This window comes from Cuculus canorus, chromosome 3 (assembly GCF_017976375.1).
Source record: "Cuculus canorus isolate bCucCan1 chromosome 3, bCucCan1.pri, whole genome shotgun sequence".
Taxonomy (NCBI): domain Eukaryota; kingdom Metazoa; phylum Chordata; class Aves; order Cuculiformes; family Cuculidae; genus Cuculus; species Cuculus canorus.
This window is the reverse complement of record NC_071403.1, coordinates 79,968,764-79,996,172: the sequence shown is the minus strand read 5'-3', so window position 1 is coordinate 79,996,172 and position 27,409 is coordinate 79,968,764. Positions and strand designations below refer to the sequence as shown.

At 37.4% G+C, this 27,409-nt stretch overlaps 1 protein-coding gene across 8 annotated transcripts in view; it reads left to right on the top strand.

Moving 5' to 3' along the window:
* Positions 1–27,409, top strand: part of USP34 (ubiquitin specific peptidase 34) — a 138,354-nt gene that overhangs the window by 23,259 nt on the left and 87,686 nt on the right. For all 8 annotated transcript variants that reach the window (XM_054060865.1, XM_054060864.1, XM_054060870.1 and 5 more), the window contains exons 4-8: positions 4,853–4,903; positions 5,072–5,221; positions 10,490–10,557; positions 18,695–18,887; positions 24,836–24,897. In XM_054060865.1, the coding sequence (XP_053916840.1) occupies positions 4,853–4,903; positions 5,072–5,221; positions 10,490–10,557; positions 18,695–18,887; positions 24,836–24,897 (524 nt within the window). The remainder of the gene's footprint in view (positions 1–4,852; positions 4,904–5,071; positions 5,222–10,489; positions 10,558–18,694; positions 18,888–24,835; positions 24,898–27,409) is intronic.

Sequence of the window (27,409 nt, the reverse complement as noted above, 5' to 3'; positions counted from 1 at the left end):
GCACTGTTTAAATACAGAAGGCAAAAAGGGGACTACAGCAAAGCCTTTCTTCCAGAACATAACCTAGTAATAGTTTACTAATTTCTTTTCATTGCAATCTGTTGGTTTAGAAGCAAAGCTTCATAAACAAAACTTTGTGCAAGACCAAACTTACTTGTTAGAACAATTGTGTAATTGGTGGGAATAACTGAGCTGTACACAAGTCGCTTTGTTCCATGGTGTTGATTTTTATCTGTGATATTTCTGATGGCTACCATTCCCATCTCCCATATTTTCTTTTGAAGAAACACCAGACAAAAATCCCGCAATGTTTAATTCACAGTTTGTAGAATAACTGTGATGGTGTTAGCATTCCTAGTTGAGACAATACAGTTCTTGGAGAGGTTGGGTTTTGATCCAACTTGTAGTAGACTAGTAACAAACCCCCAGTTCTTTTACAATATTTTTATGTGATGAAGATGAATATTTAGGTGTATAAAAAAGCTTCTATTCAACAAACTTTTGAGGAAGTCAAAGAGGAGAATTAAACTACAGTTAATCCAGTATTTTTTTATTTTTTATTTAGACAGTTCTGAGAGTTCTGCCAAAGCTCTGGGTGGTTAAGGTTGCTTTTCAAACTTAAGTCCAAAATGAGAAGATGCTAAGTTGTATATAATTTTTGATTATGTATGCTAAACCAATCACAGGATCTGATCAATTCTTGTTGAATGGATCCTGTCTTATCTGACAATAAATTTAGTTAAAACCTACAATATAGTGGTTTTTTTGGTGGGCTGGATTTTGGTTTCTTGTCCTATTCCAAAACATATGGGCTTAACTTAACTGACGTTTCACAAATATATGTGTATAGAAAAATGGGGCAAGGTTAGGATTTGTGGATTTCAGGTTTCCCATCATTCATTCTGGCCTGCCTTTTAATCTTTCACCATACGTAAATAATTCTGTAGTTCAGCCTCTGCAAGTAGGAACTGTAGAGGGTAGATTTGTCTTGTCAGTTAAAAAAAATAAATCAATGACTACTTGAGTGATTTATCTTCTGTATTCCCATGGGACACCTACTGAAACTAGCTTCATAGGGATTTGCAGCGAACAGTTCTGGAACAGTTCTTTTCTTTGCATAAGTACACTTGCTTCTTTTAAATGACAATTTTATGTATTTTTTTTCTTATTTTCAATTTCACTTCCAAATGATAAAAAGGGAATCGCAAAGTGCCTGGTGGGATTTCTTTCACTTGATGTGCAGCCATAAAGTGCTTTTGGACAGATATGCGCTAGATTACTGTGCTGCAACTGGCTATCTCTCTAGATGAACTAGTATGTGTGTTTTGATCATTTGAATCATTGAATACATTCATTAGCCATCCTAGAAACATAACTTTAAGGGAAGCTGAGAATGAACAACACTTTCCTGCTGTACACGCAAGTGAGGGAAAAGTATTTTTACTTTTCTGCTAGACTTTCTGTGTTTTAAAGTATGGATTGTGGAGGAATGCTAGCCTGCCATATTTGTTGTTTAACTTTTCTTTGTGAGAGAATTTCTTCGTTTGCATTTGAAAGGTCCTGACATCAATCTTTTTTCCTCCCGAACTGAGTTTTTCTATGTTTAGGGAGCACTAGGGTTCTGTTGTTCTGAAGTAGTAATGTTAGCTATTTTAAAGTCAAAACTTTCTGCTACCATAAATATCTCATTTATTGAAGTTTAGAATTTAATTTTGGATTTCAGTATGGGGCACGTTTTTGTTGAATTGAGACAAGTTATTAGTCCCAATAATGGGACCGCTTTTTGTTTTAGATCAGGCTTGGACTCAGTCCTCAGGAAATCAGAAAATAAGAAGCCCAACTGTAAGTGTACATCTGCTTGTAAGCTAAACAGATTCCTGAACGGACCAAATCAGCCAAGAATTTTTTGGGATAAGCTAGTGTTGCATTCTCTCTAAACATTTCTTTTGCCCTGGAATAAGGGAAATTTTCTGATGCAAACCAGACTCCAATCTCCTTTGTCCCGACTTCAGAAATTCATTGCTCCAGATTCTTGAGATGAATTCACACAAGTTCATTGAGTCATCACACCTAGTAAGGTTTCACTTTGCCTAGAAATGACCAATTTGGCTGTCATTTAAAAATTTCTGATGTAAAGCTTTCACATGATGTTATTACCTTCTAGTAATGATTATCAGTCAATGCTACTGTTAGCCTTTGCTCTGCATAGACTTCTAAGTTCTTTGTTCTCAATGACAGCAGACTGAAGACAAGTCTTGAACTCTAATCCTCTTACTAGGTGCTTGCCAAAGCCATTTTACACTTGAGTATCTAGCGGAGAAGAAAAACATTCTTGTGAAGTAGGAGGTTTTGACTGATTTAAGAGTTCACAAAGTTGGATGAAAATGAAGAGCAAAGCAAGATTTGCTAGTAGTTAGAAGGGTGTCTGACAATATATGATCCTATAGATTCTCTCCTTTGCTGATACGGGCTAAGAATCCCTACAACATTTCTGAAGTGAGAGCGTGAAGGCCATGGAAGGCTGATTGGTAGCCAGAAGGGCTCTATGCTCTTGGCAGCAGAAGCTCCCTTGAACGAGTGGCCTTTCAGAGGGCAGAAATGTCACATTGTATGTATGCAATAGACGTACGATTGCTGTATGCAAGGACAGTGAAACTACATCATGTGGAACTTATTCAAGCATGTTGACGAGTATGTAGTCTTGCCTATGTAGAATGAACAAGTCTGTATAGACAGAATGTTTGTCTCAACTTTTCTTAAACGGATGAGAAGTTGAATGAAACGTGTCTTCCTACTAAGGTTGGATTTCCAAAGCAGCGCACTTGGTTGCAGTTAGAGGTCAACCTACTTCAGGAAATAAATTTTGAAAATAAATCTGTAAAGGTACATCTGGAAACACACCAATTGTGTCTATTGAAACCTACCAGTATTTTTGATGTGTAGAGAGGTCTTTATATCTGCTTTACATCTAAACACAATTAACTCAAAGTTTGTAAGTATAATTGGTTGGAGATTTTGGGAGGTGTCTGTATTTAAAATTAGTTAATTTGTTTTTTTTATTGCGTGTGTGAGCTGTCTCCTAAGAGACCTAGCATATAGGGTAATTTGGGACTGTATGCCCTATTCTTCTTTTCAGTCTTGCCCTGTGTGGCAAATGTAGTGCCTAGAATGGACACTTCAGAGGAAAAAAGGAAACTAGAGACTGGAGGATTTTAAAATCTTGTAGAGCAAGAAGCAACAATGTAAAGTGCATGCCTGAACTTTGCACTGTCCCAGAAAGAAAAATGAATCTGAATGGTTACCCAACTATTTAGCAGTTCTTGAAAAAGGATGAAATGAAAGGGGAGTGGGGAAGAGGAGCTGTTTAGGTGTCTGTAGCGGTAGGCCCTGATTCTTTTGGAGTCTTGTTCTCTGCTTCTCCTTTTCAAGTAAATATTTTCATGGGAGATATCCCTTATTAAGTGCCCTCTGCCAAAACTGTGTCTTGTGTCAAACCTCAGCTAGTACATTTTATCTGAAGTGATGGTGTTTTGTAATGCCATATTACATTTCTGTGAGGAATTTTCTTATTGCCTTATAAACTTGATCTTGAGGAATTCTCAGTCTCTGTTCTGTTTCACATCAACCAACATGAGAAGTTACATTTCCAGATTCAATCTCTCAACTGCAAGACTTTAGTAAGCTTTGCAGGACTCGCATAGCAGACATCCATGAGCTTTTGATTTCTGTATTCTAAGAACTGTAGTCGACTTGACAACAAATCTCTATATTATTCAAGAAAATTAATGAAATTTCTCACACTATTTCTGCAGTTTTCCTGAGCAGAGTGCTGAACACCTTTTCTTGGTACTTGAAAACGTACCACCTACTGGCTTCAAAGCAATTTTAAAAATAACTTGGAGTATCACGAGTTCAGGCATGACTTAGAGTTCAGGAGAAGAGAAAAGAAAATAAATGCTTAGATAGAATATGAGCATATTGAATAATTCAAAATGTTTGTATCACACTTAATCCATCCAAAATTGCTTGCCTCCAGTATCCTCTGGTACAGTTTTAAGCTTACTCCTACACAGCTATTTAAAATATATTCAGGAAACGTCATTGAAAAACTTAACTTTATGTTAAACTTACATTTGATTTGTGACTGTGAGAACTCAGTGCTTGGTGTGGAGGGATGGGAAGGAGAAGAACATGTGCTGTAACCACGTGCAACTATCCATGGCAGTTCTGTGCTTTTACAGTCACATTTTAGATCTTCAGTGCCCTTTTGCCCCCAGCCATCTGCAAGATACAATATGTGTTACAGCCATTGTAAAGAAAATTCCTGCTTTATACCGCAAAACAAGTAGATGTGAACATTAAAAAGAACTATTTTCCAAACTTCAGTTTAGTACTTCTAGAAAATAGATTGATAGAGTGATACAATTCCTTCCTCCTCTTTAGCTAGCTCAATCCTGTAAAGAATATTAGACACGATGTATTTTGTTACATTTAAAAGAATTTCAGAGTTGAAGTTAAACAATTTTAATATTCTGATGAGAATGAATAATTTCATAGTTTAGCCTCTTAAGCCATTAAGTGTAGGATTGGAGGACATCCTACATTTCATCTAAATTCAGATGTTTGGATATATAGCTTATCTGCAAAATGCAAGCAAAAGTTGCATTCAAAAGTACCTAGATTGGTTCTGTTCTGTTTGCAATGTGAAAGTGGAGCAAGGCTTGGGCTTTTGTCTTCCTTTAAATTAGGGGTTTGGTTTTTTCTCTTAGTTGCCTATACTACCTGGTTGGTTTTTGTTCTATGAATGTGCTTTTATTGCTTCAGTTAATTTTCATTTTTTCTTTTCAAACAGGATATTTCTGCTCAAGAAAGCAATATATTAGGGGCGTTCTGTGATATGAATGTAAGTTTTCTATTTTTAAATAGGTACACGTTTTCTAGAAACTTAAAACATTCATGGTCGCTCCTGTGTATAGATTTGTGTTATACTATTGTAGCTTTTTAATTGCCTGTATATCTGAATGGATCTTGTATTCGTTGTTCATATTCCTCTTTTTATTACCGTTTCTAGGATGTAGAAGTACCATTGCACTTGCTTCGTTATGTTTGTCTATTTTGTGGAAAAAATGGCCTTTCCCTCATGAAGGATTGTTTTGAGTATGGAACCCCTGAGACACTACCATTTCTTATAGCACATGCATTTATCACAGTGGTATCTAATGTAAGTATTGTCTTTAAAATGTTAAATGTTAAACACAAAAAGTAAAAAGAATGAAGTCTAGAATAATTCTGTGTAGGAACAGGGAAGGAGACAAACACTGTAAGATTCTCCCTGCTCGGAGTGTGAGGTTTGCTGCTCTTCTGAGCATTTCATCATCCAAACCCTATACATCTCCTGTAAGCACACAAGTAATTTTGCAAGTTTGTGCCTAGATACCAAGATTGTAACAGTCCCAGAAAATACTTACAAGAACTTTGTCAGAGGTCATTTCTGTCCCTGAAATTGTGTCATGGAAACGCTTTAGGCTTCTTTAGGCTATATTATTTTTTTACCTTTTTCTTATGAGGCAGAAAGGAAAAGCCCTTGGATTTCTTTTTTTCTTGATTTCCTGTGGTGTTTAAATCATTATACATGTTCACAGCATAGATGTAACTGTATTGTATTTTCACTTAGTTTTAGAATACGTATCTGTCATCATGTCTTTAGTTGAAATAATAGTGATTTTTGACTAGCCAAATTTAGGAATGGATTTTAGTGGAGATTGGTGATAGAAAAAAGTCAATCTTTGAAGAAGGGCATATGAAGACATAGTGTAATGTGAGAATTTGAAATTGTGACCTGGCTTGTGGATGTTACCTAGGGATGAAAAGCAAAAACATAGTTTGTTGTGCCTTGGATGTAGGTATTTTAGCATAATTTTGGCATCGATTGCAATTTTAAATACTTAAAATCACGTCCTTCCCTCCACGCACCTTTCCCTCCTTTGTTGCTGTTACTGACCAGCCAGGGTGATGTTCTATGTAAGTATTGGAATAGGTTTGCATAGAGCGAACCAGTGACTGAAACAAATCTAGTGTTGGTGATCTGTATCACTCACTCCTGATCCTTTTAGTGTAATGGCCCTTAACTTGTAGGTCAAGGAACAAATGAGTGAGGCTGTGATATGCTCTGTTCTTGTAAGTTTGCACAGGAGGACTGCTGCAGGACCTCAGTACATTCTCTTCTGACCTTTTCTGTATGGTCTGATGAACTTTCAGTTGATAATCTGAGTTCTTAATCTCTAACTGTTGTCAGCACAGCTTATAGTCTTCATCAAACTATCCGCTGAAAATGTTGGGTCTTGTAGGTTATTCTGGTTTAAAAGCAGATTTTGGTCATAGGACTAAATGTTCTTACATGTCTGATTTTTGTCTTATTTTTTGTGAGAATGGGCAAAACTGTTCTGAACAATGAGTGGCAGCTCCCTATCACACCAACGTTTTTTTTTTCAACCAGCATTCTGACTGCACTTCCCATTTTCTAGATATCCGATACCAGTGCAAGTTTACAAACAGCATCTACCTTTCTTCTATGTCCTTTCCTTTTGAAGTCTTTATTTTTCTACACAGAAATTCTTTATTTTCTTTATTCTTAGTGATGTGCCCTAACACAAAATTGTTGTCAGTAAAGTTTCTCCTTTCAGATAATCACTTAGCAACTTTGCATTTATCTTTTGTTCTAGTAGGTAATACATTTAGCCGTCTCCCATGGCTGTTTTAGATGAATGCTGTGGTTAAACCTGCCAGATAAAATGCAGTCTAAACCGAAACAAGCAGAGGTACTGTTTCTTCAGCCTCTTCCAGAACTGTATCTTTTACCATTCAACTAGAATATTTTTCTTTTTAACTCTGTTTGTGCTGGCAAATCTGCGTGAGTTATAGGAAAACTGTTGTAGGAAAAAAATTATCTTCAGATTTTATTTTAGTTCACTATAGGAAGTATAAGAAAACATTTTACATGTAATGTGCTTTTATTCATTCACTTCCTGCATTTTGGTATCATTCTGTACTTGTCAGCAGTGCTACTGACTTTCAAATGTAATACATTTGTTAGTTCCAAATGAGGCAGCTGATTTTTTGACAAAATACATTTTAACTTGCTGATATTAAAAAAAAATATTTTTCTCTACAATCATCTATAATGCTGCATTCTAGTTTTCATGTGAAGTTTCTCTTCCATCTCACTGTATAATTAATATTACCTAGGTAAATATAACCAGTTTGATAAATATTTCTGATTCTGTGAAATAATACACCAAACTCCAATAAAACAAAAAGGAGCATTCTCTAAACTGTATTTTTTGTGAACAAAATATTGGTGATCTCAGTAAGAACTGTGATAATTTGACTTGGTTTTACCCCCACGCATTTGGATTGATGGGATTTATAGATAGCGTGAGATTTATGAATGACACTGTTGATAGCAGGTCAGTGGACAGCTCCGCAATGTCAACTGTTTAGCGGTTCACGATGTGAAAAGCCAGAACCGTAGTGTGTAATGACTCTTAAGAGTTGGTGTGACTGAAAGTGTGCTTGTGAATGGCAAATAAAGTATTCATTGTTGTAAAGCATGGAAATATCCGTGCTGGAATTTATTTTAAAGTCTGTGAGAAGAACGAGTTGTTTAGCTGCTATTTTAAATGTTTCAAAAATATTTTCAGAAAGGTTGAAATGTGGATGAACCAACCAATTTTTCAATAAAAAGTCAGGCTTAGTAGTAAGGCCTGGGATGTGGAATAGGTGAAGCTAGAAACAGTAAACTGAAGTCAAAAGAAATCATTTGCCAGCAAACAGTAACATTCAGCTTTTAGTAGACAAGGCTGCACAGTGGTGTGGAAAGCATTTGCTCTGTTTCTTCCACAAAGGAAAGGCAAGTATCTCATTAAATGCAGTCTACAGGTGCATGTGAGAGAAGACCATTACCACAAATTAGTAAAGCCTTTGGGGAATTGAGCTATTTCTTTGTGATGGCTGGTGTCTCCTTCATATAGGGGACACAAAAAATATTGAAAAGATGTTTGGTTTTTTTATCCTGCAAATCTCATTTGAGTAAATATCTTTGTCAGACAAGCTTATGTTTGTAGCAGAAAGGCCAGCAAATGTACTATAATGCAATTTACTTCACGCAGAGTTGGCTGGTTGGCACTCCTGTTTTTTCTTCCACTTATGGCTCTGCAAGATGCTTTTTTAGCAACGTGTATGGTAGAACTGACTGATCCTTCATGGGATATTTCTCTTTAGTCTTTTTCGGTTAGATATATGGTTCCTCCTTTCTTCCTACGTTTCATATTCCGTGGTATTTTCTCAGGTTAACTACCTGATGTGTTGGTCTTAAAAAGCTAACGGACAGAGAGGATCCGTGACTTGCAGCTTGTTCTGTGGTGGGTTTAAACCTCACGAAAAAGCTTGTCATTATTTCATTCTGTATCATTTCAGTTTCGTGGATGTTATGGAGGAATGAGTACCCTCTCAGTGGATGTAGATTAATTGAAATAATGCTGATGGTTTCCAAAATGTTGGCTTGATTTTACTGTGTGAAATGTGAAAACTTTAAGTCAGAAGTGAAAAAATGTTAAGAGAATCACTGCATAAATAATAAAAACCCCAGAAACCTCTGAAGCTTGAGAGTAGAACAGATGCAGTAAATCCTTTGTCTTAAAAGCAGGTGGAAACAAAACAAAATCTGATGAAAGTTGTGTATTTTTAGTGTAATTTTGTGTGTTATATTTATATCATTATATATATGTTATAGAATTTTTATTTAAACAATTTAGTATGTTTATATTGGCATTTGTGATGACAATTATGTTTTCATTTATAACATGTGAAATTGTCCATTAATTCAGTTTGGAAGATGGAGGCTATATGTAATGCAAGAATCAAGATGAATGAATTTGCTTTAGAAGTTCGTATTCATACAGAGTGAAAATTATTATGAACAATGAAAGCTATAAGAACAAAATTATAAAAACAATTCCTACTTTAATTTCGCAAAGAAATATATTTTGCTTTTGTGTTTGGTACTTGCGTATGAAAGAGAGCATGTTGTGTTAAGAATCAGATTTTCTAAACGCAGTAGTATCTTTGTCATCCTTACAATTGCTTATCGAAATATTATTTAATTCCTGTTTCTAGAACAAGCACCTTGTAGTTCTACTTTCTGTCTTTGGGCTGTTAGCATTTTGTTCTTCTTGAGACTGCCAGTAGGATCAGAACCTTATTCCAAATGTGGTCTTTTTTGCAATCTGAATGTTTGGCTGGCTTGCCTTGCATAGTAGGTTAGTGTTGTTACTGTGGAGTGTTGGTTGCATTGTAAAAAGTCTGAAAATAATTTTTTCAGGAGTGACTCCAAAAGTTATTCGGCTGCTTACAGAAATGTTTACGATAAATGCTGGTGATATGGTTTTACTACAGCCTAATATTTTTCTCTCCTGGCAAGGAGAATTTAGTTTTTCTGCATACAGAATTTTCCAAAATTCTGGTGAGAATTCAGCTGTTGGCCAGAGTTTATTGCATCGGTTTCAAAGATTAAGCATTCTTCTAAGAACAAACATGGAGATGCAAATTGACATGACAGCATTGAGTGATTGACTGTGTTAGCTTTTCACAAGATTTGCTCGCGCATGATTACAATTATGTGAGTAGTAGTAAAAGCTGCTAATGTTCCACCGATGCCAGATCCCTTACCTGGCACGTAGTTGTCTTTCTGCAACAGGTTTAACAGGCTTAGCGTTCCTTTTTGAAATGCAGATGGGACTTATGACTTTGCCTGTGTAAGTAGTTTGGTTGGCCCTCTTTTCTGGTGTTAAATAGCTGTTTCAGGGTTTTTCTTTCTGCATACATTTTTCTTCCTGCCTACAGTTTTGCAAATGTGGTAAAGAAAGAATGGAAAATATGGGAATGCAAATATGGTAGTAAAAAAACTGTGCTTCACTGGTTATAAAACATAATTTTATTTTATAGAGTGTATAACCCCTAAGCAGCAAAACATCAACACAAGTCGAATAATTTTACTTGGTTTAGGCAAGTTTTGCAAGGAGCAAAAAGAACGGAATCATGTTCATGTAGACTTTAAAAGAAAAAGGAAAAAGAAACCTCACGAGTGTTGAGTAGCAGTTTTTCCTACTGAATAGACTAAGAAAATTCAGAAATGAGGCATCTAGGCAATATTATACTGTTTATATAAAGTTCTTATTTTCCAATTTACTAGAAGAAAAGATGCAACTCCTGTTTATGTCACAGAAACTTTCCTCAGTTAACAGCTTTGAAAATTAGAAAATTGAGAAGTTGGAAGAATTTAAGTTGGGTGAAACAACAACAAAGCCTTTTTTAAAAGTTGTTGCATGTGAAGGGTTGCATGCACAAATGTACCACCAATATTTCACTCTTTTACCATTCTCATTAAATGTCATTAATAATTTTTTTATCTATTTATGTTTTTGCATTGTAGATCAGAATATGGCTACACATCCCTGCTGTCATGCAGCACATTATACCCTTTAGGACTTATGTTATCAGGTAAATTTTTAATTTAAAAATTTTTCTTGGGGGACTTTTTGACAGCATCTATTTATAATTTCAGCTGATACACTTGTAATTGTTCAAGTTATTGCTCTGACTGTATCATATCAATAAGGAGTGTGAAGGTAACGTTTAGAATTAATTTGGGCAGTTCTTTACATCTACCTGATTTCAGTATCAATCAAATCAATATTGTTAGTAGCTTTTTTTAGTGTAACATCCAGACCCATTCTGATGTGTCTTGTCACGTTTGATTGTAATACACTTTCACTTACTACATTATCTTGATGAAACTACATACAGTTTTCAATGAGGTGGTGAAAGTAAAAGAGCAATATATAGTTGTTGGCTTTTCATATACTGAGTTCCACTGAATTTTAACACTGCTTCACATTTTGATGTTCTATATTTCCAGCTGGCAGGAACTGAAGTGTGATCAAAAGTCTACTTGTAGTTTTATGTGTCTAAATATATCCAGTCCCAAAGATTTTCTTTGTATCAAGTTGCCCATCATGAAAAACACTTTAAATTTAAAGTACTTATAAAGATATGTAATTATTCAAGCACTTTATTTTGATTGCTTTCTTGGGACAACAGAAAAAATCCAATGAGCTGCTGGCGAGATTATTTTATGTGTGCGTATTTGCCTGTAGGTGGTGAAGTGTGGCCACAGCTGATAGTCCTTCCACTGGCCCAACATTAAACTTTACTTGTGCAGACAGCCTAAAAGGCACTGCTCTTGCATGAGCCTACAGCTCCTCCAAGGCTCTAGATTTCCTCTAACTGTAATATCAGAAATGTTCTTATACTGGTCGTTGCTTACTTTCCTGATAAAAATAAATGTGCCTTTACAGATTACATTGTCTTAACTATATCAGTATAAAATCGTATTCTTTAACAAAAACACTCCCCAGTTACATTGGCAACAGTGCACAGAACAATGAGGCTTAGAAGTATGTTTCATATTTAAAAATGTTCTGGTTTTAATTGAAAAATAATTTTGACTGTAAAAATTTAACTGCTGGCTTGGCTGTTGTTCTGTCTTGCTATACCATGGTCCCTACCAGAATTATATCAGCAGAAGGAAGAGTATTCTGATCTTATATGAAAATTTTATATCAGTCGGGTTGCAGTCCAGCTATGTACACTCCTTTAATGCTGTTACCTTTGAAGATTTATAAAGGTAATTATTAATCATGAAGCAATGTGAGAAGGACAGGCAGAGAATCTTCAAGTTCTTCTTGCTGTACATATTCCATAATGGTTGTTTGTGTACCTGAGAATTTGATTCCTAAACTTCACCTATCTTCTTGCAGTGTATGGAAATTAAGAAGAGCATTGAAGGATCAACAGTTAGAGATGGGCTGATAAGAGGGAACTTGAGTGAGACAGAATAGCACATCCTGCCAACTTTACTGTTAATCCTCACTTGCTTGTCAGCCTATAACTCTTGAAGCATTTTCTGGTTTGTAATTGTAGGTGTAATTAAGGTCACTGGAATGAATAGAAGGTTTTTTTTTTTTTCCCTGTGTCCTACTCATCTTTTCCTCTTTACTTTACCCATAGAATATTTGCATCTGATTTAAAATGTGATTTGTCAGCAGCTTCTTCCCATAAGTAATGTTCTTGATGTCTTTTCTTAGCATTTGTGATACCTTCATGTAAATCAGAATGTTAATATTGGTACAGGATAGACCTATGGAAAACATCAGTGGTTCAGAGAAAGAAGGGGATGTTCTTCCAGTTTGCGTTTTTCACAACCGAATCCTGATGGGAGATCTGGGATTTCTCAACATTACGAAATCCAAAGCTTTGTGAAGGTGCCCTTACCGAGTGGGCTGTGAAGTTTGAAGGCCATGTAAGAAAAATAATCTTTAGTGCTCTACCTTTATATGAGAGAGAAGATAGCACAGATGCCTTCAATAAAAGATGTCTTTCTTGATATATGCAGTTCACCCCATGTGGTTATCAAGCTTACAGATCTTGTCTTTGCATCTTGAGTCTCTGTGTCTCCATCTGCTTTTTACTTTAGTTAAAGAAGAAGAGGCAAACGTAATCTTGGGCACAGCAGCACAGCACCTCTGAAACAAATCCTGCAATAGCTTCTGCTGCTATGCAAAATAAGAAGGAGGGCTTAGAGAGGGTTTTAGCCTAGAAGGAGCTGTTAGGGCTTTAATTGGCTGTTAGTCCAACTTGCTGCTCATGTAGATTCCTTGCAAGAACTGCGTTTTGGAGTGCTGATCAGCATAAGCAGAAAGAGAAGTCACCTGACTGGCATCTTAGCAGCGTCTTTTATCAGATCAGGTTACCTTTATGTTCCTGCTCTGTGGTTATTTCTACAAAGAGTAGATTAAATGAATAGCAAAATGTGTATCTGTGTAGAGGAGACCACTGCTGGAATTTGCAAAGATCACGGACACAATCCTGTCATTATTGCTGCTACTAAAAAAGACTGCCTGAGGATGGAGCACTGGCAATCATATCTTGCCTCTGAGAGGCAAGATCTTGCCTCTATGTTTTTAAGGAGTTTAAGAAAGAAGTAAATGACGTCTTTCAGTGAGAAAGCAAAGCAGTTTTGACCTCCTCAGAAGGAAGCTTTTCTTGACCCTAATACTTTAGAACTCTGTATTTCAATTTGCAGAATTCTCATTAAAAAAAAGACTACTTACTGACAAAGTGGCTCAAGAAAATAAGTTAGGCCTTATTGAAATGATAAATGAAGGCAAGTTGTTGATGATGTCTCTTTATAAAAGACAAAGGTTCCATCTGAATTCCACGTCAAGATCAGACATGAGGGATGTTCTACATGGTTCCAGATATTGAATGCCTCAAGAGAGCAGTAGATCATGAACAGTGGTGTTTTGAGGAAAATGTTTTTTTTTCCAGTGGCAAGACTGTTGATTGAAACTGTCACGGGTAGTTCTGTCCTTTAGAAAATGGATGACTAGTAATGAAGTCTGTTTTTATGAGAAGACACACAAAGTTGCATGTCAGACATTGTAAATGCCTCTATAAACGCCCAAAAAGTGCTGGATAGGGTGAAGGGAAAGACCTGAAATTCTTCTTTCTTTGACATCACAGTTGCTATCAGCTACTTAAAGTTTCACTGGTAAAATCTGAGAGATACATGTAGTGTTAGTGCTGACCAATATTGTGTTTAATTTTAACCCTTTTTCCTCCTCTCCATTGTTCTTCTCTCCTGCTTCAGCATGGATCTTTAGAGACTTTTTACGAAGGATTCATGATGCTGCCCCAGTTAGGGAGAAACGGAACATTCTGTGCTCAAGCACGTTGAGAGGAAATTGCAAGTGGCAGTTGCTGCTGCGTTAGCTGTGTAGCCTCAGCACTGGGCACAAGCGTAGCACCAGTATATGCAGAGGAAGTGGAAGCTCCAGACAGAGTTGTTGATCCACAATGCTTCCTGTGGAAGACAGCGAGAGACAATTATTCTTCCACTTACAACTATTTTTCTTAAGAATTAGGGTTTTATGGGGGTGCCTGTGACCACTCCTTGCTACTAAATGTCATGAAAAACTCTTGTAATAAGCCTTGAAGTTGCAAAAAATGCTTCACTACCCCCAAAATCTGAAAATTTATGTTGTGGGTACAAAGGCTAGGCAAGTCAGGAGACAATAGCCAGGCACTGATGTGAGCTCTTCGTATCACTGAGGGGCCTTTACTCATTCTGCTTGATATTCCTTTTGCAGCTGTAGTCCAAAGGAGTTGTATTAAGGGAAAAAAGGTTATTTCACAGCTGAGTAGGTGAAGTTGTGAAGCATAAGATGTGATTGTAAGCATTACATTAACTGCATAGAACTGCATGTTTAAAACTGAACATTCTCTATCCCCAAATACAGCAAATTTAAATAGTTTCAGTAGATTAAAACTGATTTTTTAAAAAAACGTGTGTGTTGCTCATCCAGTTCCACCCCCCATGCCATGGGCAAAGACACCTTCCACAGACCAGGCTGCTGAAGGCCCCTTCCAGCCAGGCCTTGAACACCTCCAGGGACGGGGCATCCATGACTTCTGTGGACAGCCTGTGCCAGTGCCTCACCACCCACACAGGAAAAAAATTCTTGCTAATATCTGATCTAAATCTTTTTAATCTTTTGTCTGTCTTTCAGTTTAAAGCTATTCCCCTTTGTCCTATTACTACATGCCCTTGTAAAAAGTCCCTCCCAGTTTTCTTGTAGGCCCCCTTTAAGTGTTGGAAGGCTGCTCTAAGGTCTCCCCAGAGCTTTCTCTTCTCCAGGCTGACTGACCCCAACACGCTCAGCCTGTCTTCATAGCAGGAGTGTTCCAGCCCTCTGATCATTTTTATGGCTTCTGAGTCTGCTCCAACAGATCTGCATCCCTCCTGTCCTGAGAGCTCCAGAGCTGGACACAGTACTCCAGGTGGGGTCTCACTAGAGTGGAGTAGAGGGGGAGAATCAGCTCCTTCGACCTGCTGGCCACGCCTCTTTTGATACAGCCCAGGATACAGTTGGCCTTCTGGGCAGTGTGCACGCACTGTCGGCTTATGTCCAGCTTAACTTCCAGGGCTTCATCCCATGCTACCCTACCAAGCAGATCCCTGAAGAGGCCAAAGTCTGCTCTCCTGAAGCTTAGGGTAGCGAGCTTGCTGTGTAACCTCCTCACTGCCCTAAGGATCTTGAACTCCACCATTTCATGGTTGCTACAGCGAATGCTTCTCATGAGCTTCACGTTCCCCACCAGCCCCTCCTTGTTGTTGAGAACAAGGTCTGGTGTAGCACCTCTTGTTGTTGGCTCCTCTGTGACTGGGAAAAGCAGCTTATCATCAGTGTGTTCCAGGAACCTCCTGGATTGCTTGTGCCCTGCTGTGTTGTCCCTCCACCAGATACCGGGGTGGTTCAAGTCCACTATGATGACCAGGACTTGTGAACATGAGGCTACTCCTATCCTGTCTATAGAATGCCTCATCCTCTTGCTCGTCCTGGTCTAGTTGTCTGTAGCAGACCCCACTATAATGTCATCTGACCTTACCCTCTGTTTGATCCTGACCCATAGGTTCTTGGTCAGCTCCTCATCCATTCCCAAGGAGAGTTCCATGCACTCCAGCTGCTTGTTGGCATAAAGCGTGATACGCCCTTCTTGTCTGCTCTGCCTGTCCTTCCTGAGCAGCCATCCCACCTCATCTCTGTGATGCACACGTCTGTTAACTCCTCTGGTTTATTCCCCATGCTGTGTGTGTGCCACATGCACTGAGTACTGATTGTTCCACCTCACAGAGATCGTAACTGAACTACCTAGGTGATAGGAAGGGTGACAAAGGTAAGAGATAAAAAGTTACATTTATAGAAGGAGAGACATAGTCTAGGCTTATTTTTGACAGGGAGGTGGCTGTTACATGAGTGGTACGAAGATAATAAATAGGGAATGGTAATTCTCATATTTTCCAAAACAAGAAATGGAGAGCATGCAATACAAATCTTCACAGAAAAGAAAGGAGACTGGTTTTCACATGAACATAATTGTGAAACTAACTACCGTGAGTTGGTAAGAAAGCCAAACGTATAAATAGAAAAGGGTGAATGGAGTCATGGTAATAGATAGGTTCATATATTTTTTAATATATGGGATATATTAAAAAAGATATAAAAAAGAGGGCTCGTCTGCTTTTAGAGTGGCTGTTTTAGGCTAAATAGGCCTGCCTTGCTCCCGTATCCCTGTTCTTATGTCAGGCAGTGCAGCAAATTTACAGTTAGTCAGTGTAAGGAATGATGTGTTTTAATTACAGTGCCATCCAAAGACTTACTTTTTGTAATTAATAATGTTCTACTGGAAAAGCATAAAATGGACATAGTTCACTAATACAGATGGGCTTAGACTGCTGTAGCTTTCCACAATAAAAAATGAGGCTTGTCCTTCTCTGCAAGATTTTGTAGTTTTAATTCTGATAGTAAAGATATGATCATATTTGATTTATGACCAGTATAGTAGTGCCAATAAATTTTCTACTGTAGTTGCAGTTATACGCCTAAAAACAAGTATAATGTCTTCTACATTTATCCTGTACCTGGTTGGAATAACCCAGTTGCATTGAAAAAACCTAGGATGCAGGTTAACAAGTAAAAAGTGCTCCTTTCTTTGTAGTTTTCTTTAGGGTGTTGGCAAAAGAGGTTTTACTGTTGAAGTACTACCTGTTGCGTACAGGCACGCTTTGTCATATGCAGGATGAGAAGCTTTGTATAATTTTAATGTCTTTGAAATCTTTAGAAGTCTTTCACAAACCAGTTGATTATCTTGATGTGCGTTACCAATATTGAAGAGCTTTGGGAACTAGGGCTGAATATAGTTTACCTGTAAAAATGGGGAGATAAAAACTGGTCTCAGTTGCTGAAAGCTGTATTGAGATTATGTTTTAACGTGGAGCGTTGCATTTTTTCATCGGTGTCAACTCCATTGCCCTGTCTGTAGATTAAAGATAGCATGGTCTGCTGCTGTGCTTTTTCAAATGTATTCCCTTCTTGTTACTACGTTACTTTTGTTTAGAAATTATGGCACAGAGGCATTTTTCTCACTGTGATCTGATTTCTAGTGCTCCACATGAGAAGACAGATTTTGCAATTAATAACAGTAAAGGATCTGATTGCCTTGGCCCAGAGTGGTCCTTCTTTCTTTCCGCTAGTTATCTACGATTTTTATTGTAGATCTACAATCTGTGTGATTATTTGCACTGAAGTCTCTCTTCTCTGTTTGACAATGCTAAGTAACATTTAAGTGTGTTTATTTTAAGGCCTCTACTTTTTTAAAAAAGAAATTGCTGCTGTTTATATGACATAAATGCAAAGGAATGGTGCATACATCTAGTTAAATGTAGTTTAATATCTGTATTTTAAATGATTCATGCATCTGTGTGGCCAGTCTCCAAGGATAGATCTAGGCTTAGTCTTTCAAACAAATGGATTTTTAACACATCTCTGTGTGGTTAATTCTGGTTTGGATGTAGCTGAAATTTCAAACCGCTGAAGTACAGCAGAAAAAAAATCTTTATGCCAACCTCACATGTATGTAACCTTTACTGTACAGTCTTCAACTGCTTCGAAATAAACTCAGGGAAGCTTATTTCTAACCATTTTTCTCTTACGCATTCAGTTTAGAAGAAATTCTCAACTGTGTCAGTGAACTTCACAGGCATTTCAGTATCGATTTTCTTGGTATATCTTAATCTTTTAGTTGCTTAGGTAAGGCTGAGATTGTGCTAGCTTTGCTAAGTTCATTCTTACAAATGATTATTTCTTCTGCCTGTGTTTGCAGACAGTATCTGTTGTGATTCATTTTACGTAGGTATATGACCCCTGATCTAAGATGTCTGCAGCAGGAAGAACTGTTCAAAATCCTTTAGCATTTTTTTTTGTGTAAGATTCCTAGGTTCTTTGGTGATGCTTCTCGTGCATCCTTAAGATCATATTCCTGTCAGTAGAAGAAACATCTTGAGCCTGTGTTCTGTGCTAACCTCTTGTGAAAGCAGTGCTGTGGCGCAGGGAACACTGATATGCCAGCACAGATGGCATATGGTTATAGCACAAAAAACGCGTGTGTATTGCATTTACTCTAATTGTATCAGAACGTGATTGCACAATATAGTTTTCTTCTGTTCCGCGATTCAGGCCTCACACAGAGGGATACATTCTTCTTCACAGAATTCTCACTGTCAGAGCATGCTCTTTGTGGTCCATTGACATTGTTTTGAGAAATTCAGTTTTAAAGTATATTAATAATGTTAAGAAAGTTGTGACACTTCAGTTTTAAATGAAGTAAACATGATGCAGCTACCCAGAGAAGGCACCTTCCCATGAAACAGATACAAGAGTTTGGGCTTCCAACCTACTTTTCTGAAGAACTCTGTGGGTTTCCTGTCATTTTGTGGAATGAAATAAATACGAAGAGGTTTAAAATAAGGAATTTGTTTATAATTTTATGTGTAATTCTATTTTTCCTCAGTATTTTTTTTTATTGCAGCCAACTTTTGATAGTGGTGTGTTAAGGCTTAGTGCTCTTACAGCTACAGCTATTAGAAATACGTATTTGCTATAATCGAGATGTTGTTCTGGGAATGTTCTAGTTTGAATCATACCTTTTTTTTTCTTCCATTTTTTATTTATTCTAGGTATTTATGTAAATTGTCAGACCAGGAGTTGCGACAGAGTGCAGCCCGAAACATGGCAGATTTAATGTGGAGCACAGTTAAAGAACCATTGGATACAGCATTGTGTTTTGATAAAGAAAGTCTTGATCTTGCATTTAAATACTTTATGTCTCCAACTTTAACAATGAGATTGGCTGGGCTGAGTCAAATAACAGTAAGAACTTTTTAAAAATATAAATAATATTTAGAAAAATGTTTCTTTTTGTCTTTTATGATTTACATAGTTGTTTTGGGGGCTTATAAATTGTGTGAAAATAGCAGAATACTCTTCTGAGGCTTAGAAAATTGTAGTCGTGATTGTGAATATAGTGTTCACTGAAAGAGAAGTCCAAATGATGGTCATGTTCTGCAGCATATGGAACCATATCACATTTCCTGAATAATTTACCATGCTAAAGAAAAATCTTTTAACCATGTTTTGTGACACCTAAGTTGAAATAAGTCACTTGATGTAGCTATATATTTGTTGTTTACAAAGGCTTTCAAGCTGTTTGCACTTTTGTCTTTTCAGTGTCTTGACTCTACTTTAATTAGCTGCTTCTTTGTATTGTACATACCTCTTTTTCCTCTCTGTTTAGTATTGTCTGTTTCTCAAGAGACCATTCCTGCATTTATTAGCAGGAGACTGAATTGAAGAGGTAGATATATATACACCATCAAATAGAAATAGATTAAAACAAAAAAACCCCACCCTTTTCTTTCCCATGGAAATGCTCCATGGTGCACCAGGAAGGATATGTTGTGAATTCCCGTGTTATTGCTTCCTATGTGTGTGGTTATAGCCATACAGACAGTTGTACAGAAGATCAAAAGTGAACTTTGTTATTCATCTGAGCTTTCTCAATTTTGTGTTTCTTCTGATGCTCCTGCATTTAAGATTTATACCTCATATTGTCATGTTTGCCTCAATGCACAAAATAATGCATAGGAACAAACCGTACTAGAACGAACAAATGTGTAAATTTTGTAGTATTTTCTGAATGCATTTGGCCTTTTCCTTTCAAACGGATTACATAGCATCACTCAGTGACTCTCTTCATCACCGACTATCAGTAAATACAAGTAAAGTTTACTTAAATTTGATTCTATTTCTTGCTATATTTATATATATAAATGTTTACAATTGTTTTAATAAATGGCAACTTAAAGTAACCTGTAAGTATTCCAGTCAGATTATTGGTGGTTTTTAGTCACAGTAAGTATTTAATTTACATAGGTATGTAACCTACTAAGGTAAAAAAAAAAAGTCTGTGAACTGTATCTACTCCGTATTAATCAGATGCTATTCAAAGTGTAACTGCATTTATTGGACTTGAGTGAATCGTCCATTCAGTTTTGCATTTATATGAATGGAACCATAGTGCAGTTCATCCAGCAGAGATGCTGAAGTAAGATATGGAGAAAGTTAACTTTTGGAAGAAATAGTGACATTGCCGTAAATATAATTTATATACATAAGTAATTCATAGGACTTCTGTTTATGAATGCTACGTGTAATATACTCACTGCCTGAATTCTAATCTGTCATAATTAATTAGTGTAAAGTGAAAGTCCAGAATTCTTCTTGTGTAACAAGAAAACTTCAGAAGGTTTTGCATACCTTGCCTGGAACAATCTTAATTGCTAGATCTGTGCAACTTTGAGTGTGAAAGCTGAACTAAAATTTACAATAATTTTGACTGCCTCTCTGCTGAAGTTTTCTGTACTCTTTACAAACAAGGATGCATTTACAAAGATGTAAGGTAGTCTAGCTTCCTTAGTTAGTATTTTCACACAACCTTCTCTATTACAGATGAACCTTCATGACTATTTTTTTGAAGTTTCTTATTTCTGTTCCTGTCATTAATGGCTAGAATTTGGCAAAGTAGTTTAATTGAAATGTTGTTCCCAGTCAACACAATTCCAGCTTCCTGTTTTGTATTCAAGACTAGGACTATGATACCTTTCTCTCCTCGATTTTCACAGAATCACTGAATGTTTGGGGTTGGAAGGGACCCCTGCAGGTCATCCTCACTAACCCCCCCTGCTAAAGCGGGTTTACCTACAGCAGGTTGCACAGTAGTGTGTCCAGGCAGGTTTTTAGTATCTCCAGGGAAGGAGACTCTACAACCTCTCTGGGCAGCCTGTTCCAGTGCTCTGTCACCCTGAAGTAAGGAAGTTTTTCTTCATGTTAGGATGGAACTTCTTAAAGTTCCTGGCACCACTAAAGAAAATTAGGCCCCATCCTCTTAACACCCACCGTTTAGATATTGATAAGATCCTCTCTCAGTCTTCTCTTCTCCAGGCTAAAGAGACCCAGATCTCGCAGTCTTTCCTTGTATGAGAGGTGCTGAAATCCCCTGATGATCTTTGTGACCCTCTGCTGGACTTTCTCCGTAATTCTTGTCTTTCTTGAGCTGGGGAGCCCAGGACAGGACACAGTACTCCAGATGGGGCCTCACTAGGGCACAGTAGAGGGGGAGGATAACCTGCCTTAACCTGCTGGCCACACCCAGACACTGGCACAGGTTGCCCAGGGAAGTTGTGGTTACCCCCTCCCTGAAAGTGTTCAAGGCCAGGTTGGATGGGGCCTTGAGCAGCCTGATCTAGTGAAAAGTGTCCCTGCCCATGTCAGCAGTGGTGGAAGTAGATGCTCTTTGAAGTCCATCCCTTACAACCAAAACCATTCTGAGATTCTGTGATTCTTGTCCGTGAGGACACGTTGCTGGCTCATTGTCATCTTGTTGTCTACCAGGACTCCCATGTCTTTTTCCGCAGAGCAGCCTTCCAGCAGGTCAACCGCTAACCTGTAGTGGTACAGGATGAGTGCACCTCCCAATGTGCGGGACTTGGTGCTTGCCTTTGTTGAACTTCATTAGAATCATAGAATCACTAGGTTAGGAAAGACCTCTAAGATCATTGAGTCCAACTATTCCTGTCAACCACTAAACCGTGTCCCTGAGCACCTCAACTACCTATCTTTTAAATACCTCCAGAGATGGTGACTCAGTCACCTCCCTGGGCAGCCTCTGCCAGTGCCCAGTGACCCTTTCTGTGAAATTTTTTTTCCTGTTGTCCAGCCTGAACTTCCCCTGGTGGAGCTTGAGGCCATTCCTCTCACTTGGGAGAAGAGGCCAGCTCCTTCCTCTCTACAACCTCTTTTCAGGCAGTTGTAGAGAGCAATAAGGTCTCCCCTCAGTCTCCTCTTCTCCAGGCTAAACAACCCGAGTTCTCTCAGCCGCTCCTTGTAAGACTTGTTCTCCAGCCCCCTCACCAGCTTCGTTGCTCTTCTCTGGATGCGCTCCAGAGCCTCAACATCTTTCTGGTAGCGAGGGGCCCAGAACCAAACACAGGATTTGAGGTGCGGTCTCACCAGTGCCGAGTACAGAGGGAGAATAACCTCCCTGGACCTGCTGGTCACGCAGTTTCTCATACAAGCCGAGATGCTATTGGCCTTCCTGCCCCCCCCCCCCCCCGGGCACACTGCTGACTCATGTTCAGTCGGCTGTCAACCAACACCTCCAGGTCCTTCTCTTCTAGGCAGCTTTCTAGCCAGACTTCTCCTAGTCTGTAGCACTGCACAGGATTGTTGTGCCCCAAATGTAGGACCCGGTATTTGGTTTGTTAAACCTCATGCCATTAGTCTCAGCCCAGCGGTCCAGCCTGTTCAGCCCAGTGTGTTCAGGTCTTGCTGAATGGCAGCAAATTATGTGCAAAATATTTTGAGGTGCGAACTTTTCAATACATAGTTCGTTTCAAAGAGAAGTTTATTCTGAAAATTCTCATGGAAAGTTGACTGATGCAGATTCTTGTTTCAATTCACAAGATCAAGACTAAACTAAATTTAGTCAAATAATTTCTGTGGCTTGCCTGGTTGTTCCTTTTGCAAGATAAATGTACTTTTGCTGTCATCATGGAGAGAGAAGTCTTTGACCAAAAATATCAGTGAATCTAAACAGATGTATGTCTTCTACCAGGGAGGTGTTGATTTATGTCTGCCAGGAAATGTTTTTTTTTTTCCTGTCTGACAGCTAACATGACCAGTCCTAAAATTAAACCTTTCAGTTTCATGGAACCTCTTGAGGCTCACAGAATACATGCTGTATGGCATACAGGGATTATATTTGCTTGTCACCAAATATAGACGTGCCTCCCTCAAAGAGTAGCATATGCATAATGTGTCATATCATCTGACTGAAGTTCCTATTTACAAAACAAGGTTGAAGGAAGGCACATAAAAGTTAATTTTAGCTGAGTGGAAGCTTAGTGGTTGAATATGAAGTTGGAAATAGCTACAGAAAAGAAGAACAAAATGTAAACCAAGGTATACCTGAAGCTGTATTTTTGTTATTACCTTGTTTCTCTTTGATGTCATCTCCCAGTCATGTATCAGGGTGGTTCAGCTCCAAAATACCCTCTTCTCTCTCAACTCCTCACAAACAGGACTCTCTTTTCCTGTCCTTCCAATTACAAATGAACTTGAATTTGTGAAAATGAATGTTCATAACTGATCTAGCCGTCCTTCCTTTTTCGGTTTTCCAACCCATTTTATTTGGTTCTTTGCATTAGTGAAAATGCAAATGCAGCATTGTTAGGTTTTCCTGAACAAATTCAGTGCAAAACTTTAATGATGCATATTTATTCTCCTTGCATTTGTTTTCTATGTAGAAAGTTGAGTCTCGAGACAAGGCAAGCTGGGGAGGTGCCTTTTTATTCTCAGCTTTCGTTGCTGAAGACTTAATATCTCTGTTGTACTTCAGACCTAACACATTTGTGTTACGTTAACTGAGTGTCTGTGCACAGGCCTCTTGAGTTTCTTACAAGGTTTCACATATAGCAAAAAATTGGAGAAGTACCTTTTTCTCTTTGGCATTTCATTGTAATGACGCATGAAGCGAAAAGCATGTTAGGTAGTGCAACATTATCCCATGTGTAGTTTGAATTGTGCTGTTGTGTCAGAGTTCTAAGACTTGAAAATTGTAAAAATTGTTTGAAAATTCCAGTATGAAAAGAACACCTTTTGTCGTAATTCCTTTGGATAAGGCTCTTCGGTGGGAAATTTGGGTTAACATGTGACCAAGGATTTAAAACTGATGACATGACAGTAACAGTTCAGGACTCTTTCAGTCTTCGATCCTTTCAAAACAATTTTGGTTGGAGTGTGAGTCTTCAGAAAAGCCAGAGAACTTTCACTTCTTTATTTGACCCAATTCTAAGTGGTCTTAACGATTTCTTCCTGAAGTTCTGGTCACATGTTTTTCCACTCCGTAAATATATTTCATTTACAAGGATCTATTAATAACCTATTTGTTAATAATTGTCTAATCAGGCTCTCATGTCTCATTTGTTTCTTCAAAAACATTTTTTCCTGTGAAAATTGTTAAGATTAAACACAGATAAATCTTTGTGTAAAGCCTGCAGGAGATTAGCTGTTGCCTGAATTACAGAGTGCATGTGCCAGACTTATTTCAAGAAAGAAAGAAGTAAACGTTTTGTCAAAGTTATGCAGCAAATTTAATTGGAATTTCAAAAATTTACATTACTGTGTCTTTCTTTCTTTTTTTTTTTTTTTTTTTTAAAACACGGTGACACGTAAGTTGTATCACATAATTTGAAATTTTACCAAAAATTATGTACACGTGAAGAATTGGTTACACAGCCGTCTCTATATCTGGAAAAGTTGATGCTGAGGAGAAGGGTGGAAAAGAGATGTAAACCTTTAACAAGCTTTTTTCTTCTTTGGGATTTGTCAGTTTGGATACCTTTCAAAGATTCATTTATATATAAGGGTACTTAATTTTTATTCTGATTCTACAGACCTTCAACACCCATAATGTGACAAAAGAAATCTTGTTTTAATTTCTGGACCGAGTGGAGTTTTGTAAACAACATTTAATAGCTTTAATGAAAGAAAGATTGCTTAAAAAAGCAAATAGGTCCCTTGTGCCTACTTGAATGTCTGTTGTTTGAATTTTTGTCAAAGCGGTGTATTTGAAAACATTGAAATACTAGAAACATTTGTTTACTGTCACTAATACTAGTTTTAAATATAAGAAAAACAGCCTCACCTCACAAAATGCTTAAATAAAATTTTAATTTTTTTCTTCCTTTTTCTAACCATAGAACCAACTTCATACCTTCAATGATGTGTGTAATAATGAGTCATTAGTTTCAGACACAGAAACGTAAGTAGGAATGTTATTATGAATACTTTTAAGTGCACTGTATCTTGCGGTTCTTCTGTGTTGTTGATATGGATTATACACAATGGGGAATATTAGAATTATAGAATATTGTGAGAAATATTCTAATTAGGAGGTTAATAAATGGTTTCAAATGGTAACTTTAGAAATATTTTTAAATGTATTTTTAAATATTTCTGGATTTTTTTACTGTCTTAAAGGTAACCTTTAGAAAAATGTAGATAGTGAAATAATAAATACCCATAACAGGCTGTTATCTCCATTGTGATGTACAGAAAAGAACCAGTTTATTCATATCCAAGTAGTATTTTTGCCATCTTCTCATTTCTCCTGATTATTTAGTTAACTAAGACTTGTCTTGCTATCCCCAGCTCCCAGCCTTGTATTAGTTTTCTACTGAGTCTGTAAGGCTATGCTTTTTGAGCTATTTATTGTCTTTCTTCAGAGTCCTTATTTGCATAATCCAGGTGTGGTTTTAAATTTAAAGAAGGCTCCTGTTTTTTCCTTCATGAAAATTACTGGGTGGGATTGTATTCCAGTGAGGAAATGTATTGATTTTTGTAGTAACTCTAAACTTAATGTTGGAACTGTCTGGAATTTAGACAAATGTGTGTCTTCAGGTAGTTGAAATAACTGGTTTTTTTTTAAAGTACTAGGCAAAGCATGTAAAATCTAGGATTTTACTTGTGCTGTATTCTTTCCATGTATCTCGGGTGTGACATATTCTTTATGTTCATCTTGGCGGTTGTATCCATGTACATATTTGTCTCACTACAGACACACACTGTCCACACCACCTTTTGCTCATTAATGAGAAGTCTGTTACAGTAGTAATTTGCTTGCGTTATTTTAGTCTGGATAGTTTTGATACAGATGTTTTTATTTTAATACCTGCTTATTGAAATCTGGAAACATTCAAGGTGATGTTGCCGTGAATTTAATGTAAAATACTTGAATATTTGAAGTGAAATTTACGGTAATCAGTTGATATTAAAAATTAAGAATCAGAATCTAGGGCAGTTTTGCTTCATATAGATGTGAAGAGACCTTGAGAATACGAACCTGTGATCAACTTTCTTGTCCTTCGTTCACTAAATCAATAGGTGAACATGAATCCATGCTATCCATTTATTTCAAAGTAAATTTTGATACGTAGTATTAGAAAAAAATTAAAGAATTCTCCTGAAGTATGACACAGATATCTTACTGTGAACTGATGAAATCTGAATGTAATGCCATTAAGCTGATGTACATTTAAAAAAATTGCAGTATTGTAATAAATGTAAGAACACATTCACAACTTATATTTAATATAATACACATGTAAATGTAATTATTGTTTATATATTTTGTGCCCTGGGAGCTGTAGGGTTTTTTTTCCAAAGCCTCTAGTTCTATATCAGTAGAAGTAAATACTACAGGAGCGTCACACGTCAAGTGTGTGAGGTGGCTTGGTTGGCTGGGGTGTTTTCACTGCTGTGCTGCCACTTAATTGTGCTATGTTACCCTGGGACTGCCAAACCTCCATGTTATCCATTTCTTCTCCTTCCTTTATGCTGAAAATCGGAAACTGAGGTGTTCCTTGGTTAGTTTATCTCCTGAATTGTGAATGAAACAGTTTTTAACTAGTAGTTACTGGTTAAGGAACATAAACAAGAAGTTACTCCGCCAGTTAAGCCTAATAAAAAGCTATTGGATTTTCTCTGTCAGATGTAAAAAAGCAAAATTATTGATGGGGGGAAGGAGAAGGGCGCTTAAATTTCCCTGCGGAAGAGCAGATGTACTATCCAAGACATCAGTGTTATTTTAAAGCTGAAGGAAATTGTCAAATTCTCATTTGGAATATTACTTCCTTGGCAAGGGCACTTGTAAACAGCCTGTCATTTGAAAGGAACGCATGAACAGAAGACCTTCTTTTCCACTTTTTTAGTGTGTCATAGTTTTAATCCAAATTCCAGTCATTCTGATGATTTACCTGAAAAGTTGGGTAGAAATCGGTATCATGTATTGCTGCACTTCTTCAGATATCATTTGGAATCACTGATTTCTTCCAGCCAAATTATCACAAAAGGCTGGTGCAGAAGGATGGGGAAAACATCTCACTTCAACAGTACCAAGCTTCAGTACAAAGCTTCCCTCTCATTAGGGACTCTATTCATGAGAAGTTTTTGGATAAGACACGTGTGGAGTTGGCAGTGATTGAATGAGTAGCAAAAGGAAAGCTTTTCTTTCCCATTTTCTTTCCTTGGTGAAGAAAGGAAGTCTAAGATTTATTTTGTACCTTTGTAGCCTCTGCAGAGTTATCAAAGGAAGATGTTTCGCCTTATGTCTGGTCATCCCCGTTATGTGTTTTGACTTTTCCAGATGCGTTTGGAACTGTCAACCTTTGGGATTTCTCCTTCTGTATCTTGATAAGGTGGGTTTGCGGGAGGTATCTTTTCTTTTAAAAGGAGCTGTCAGTTAGTCCTGGCTCTTCCCTTTTGTTTGGAAGTAT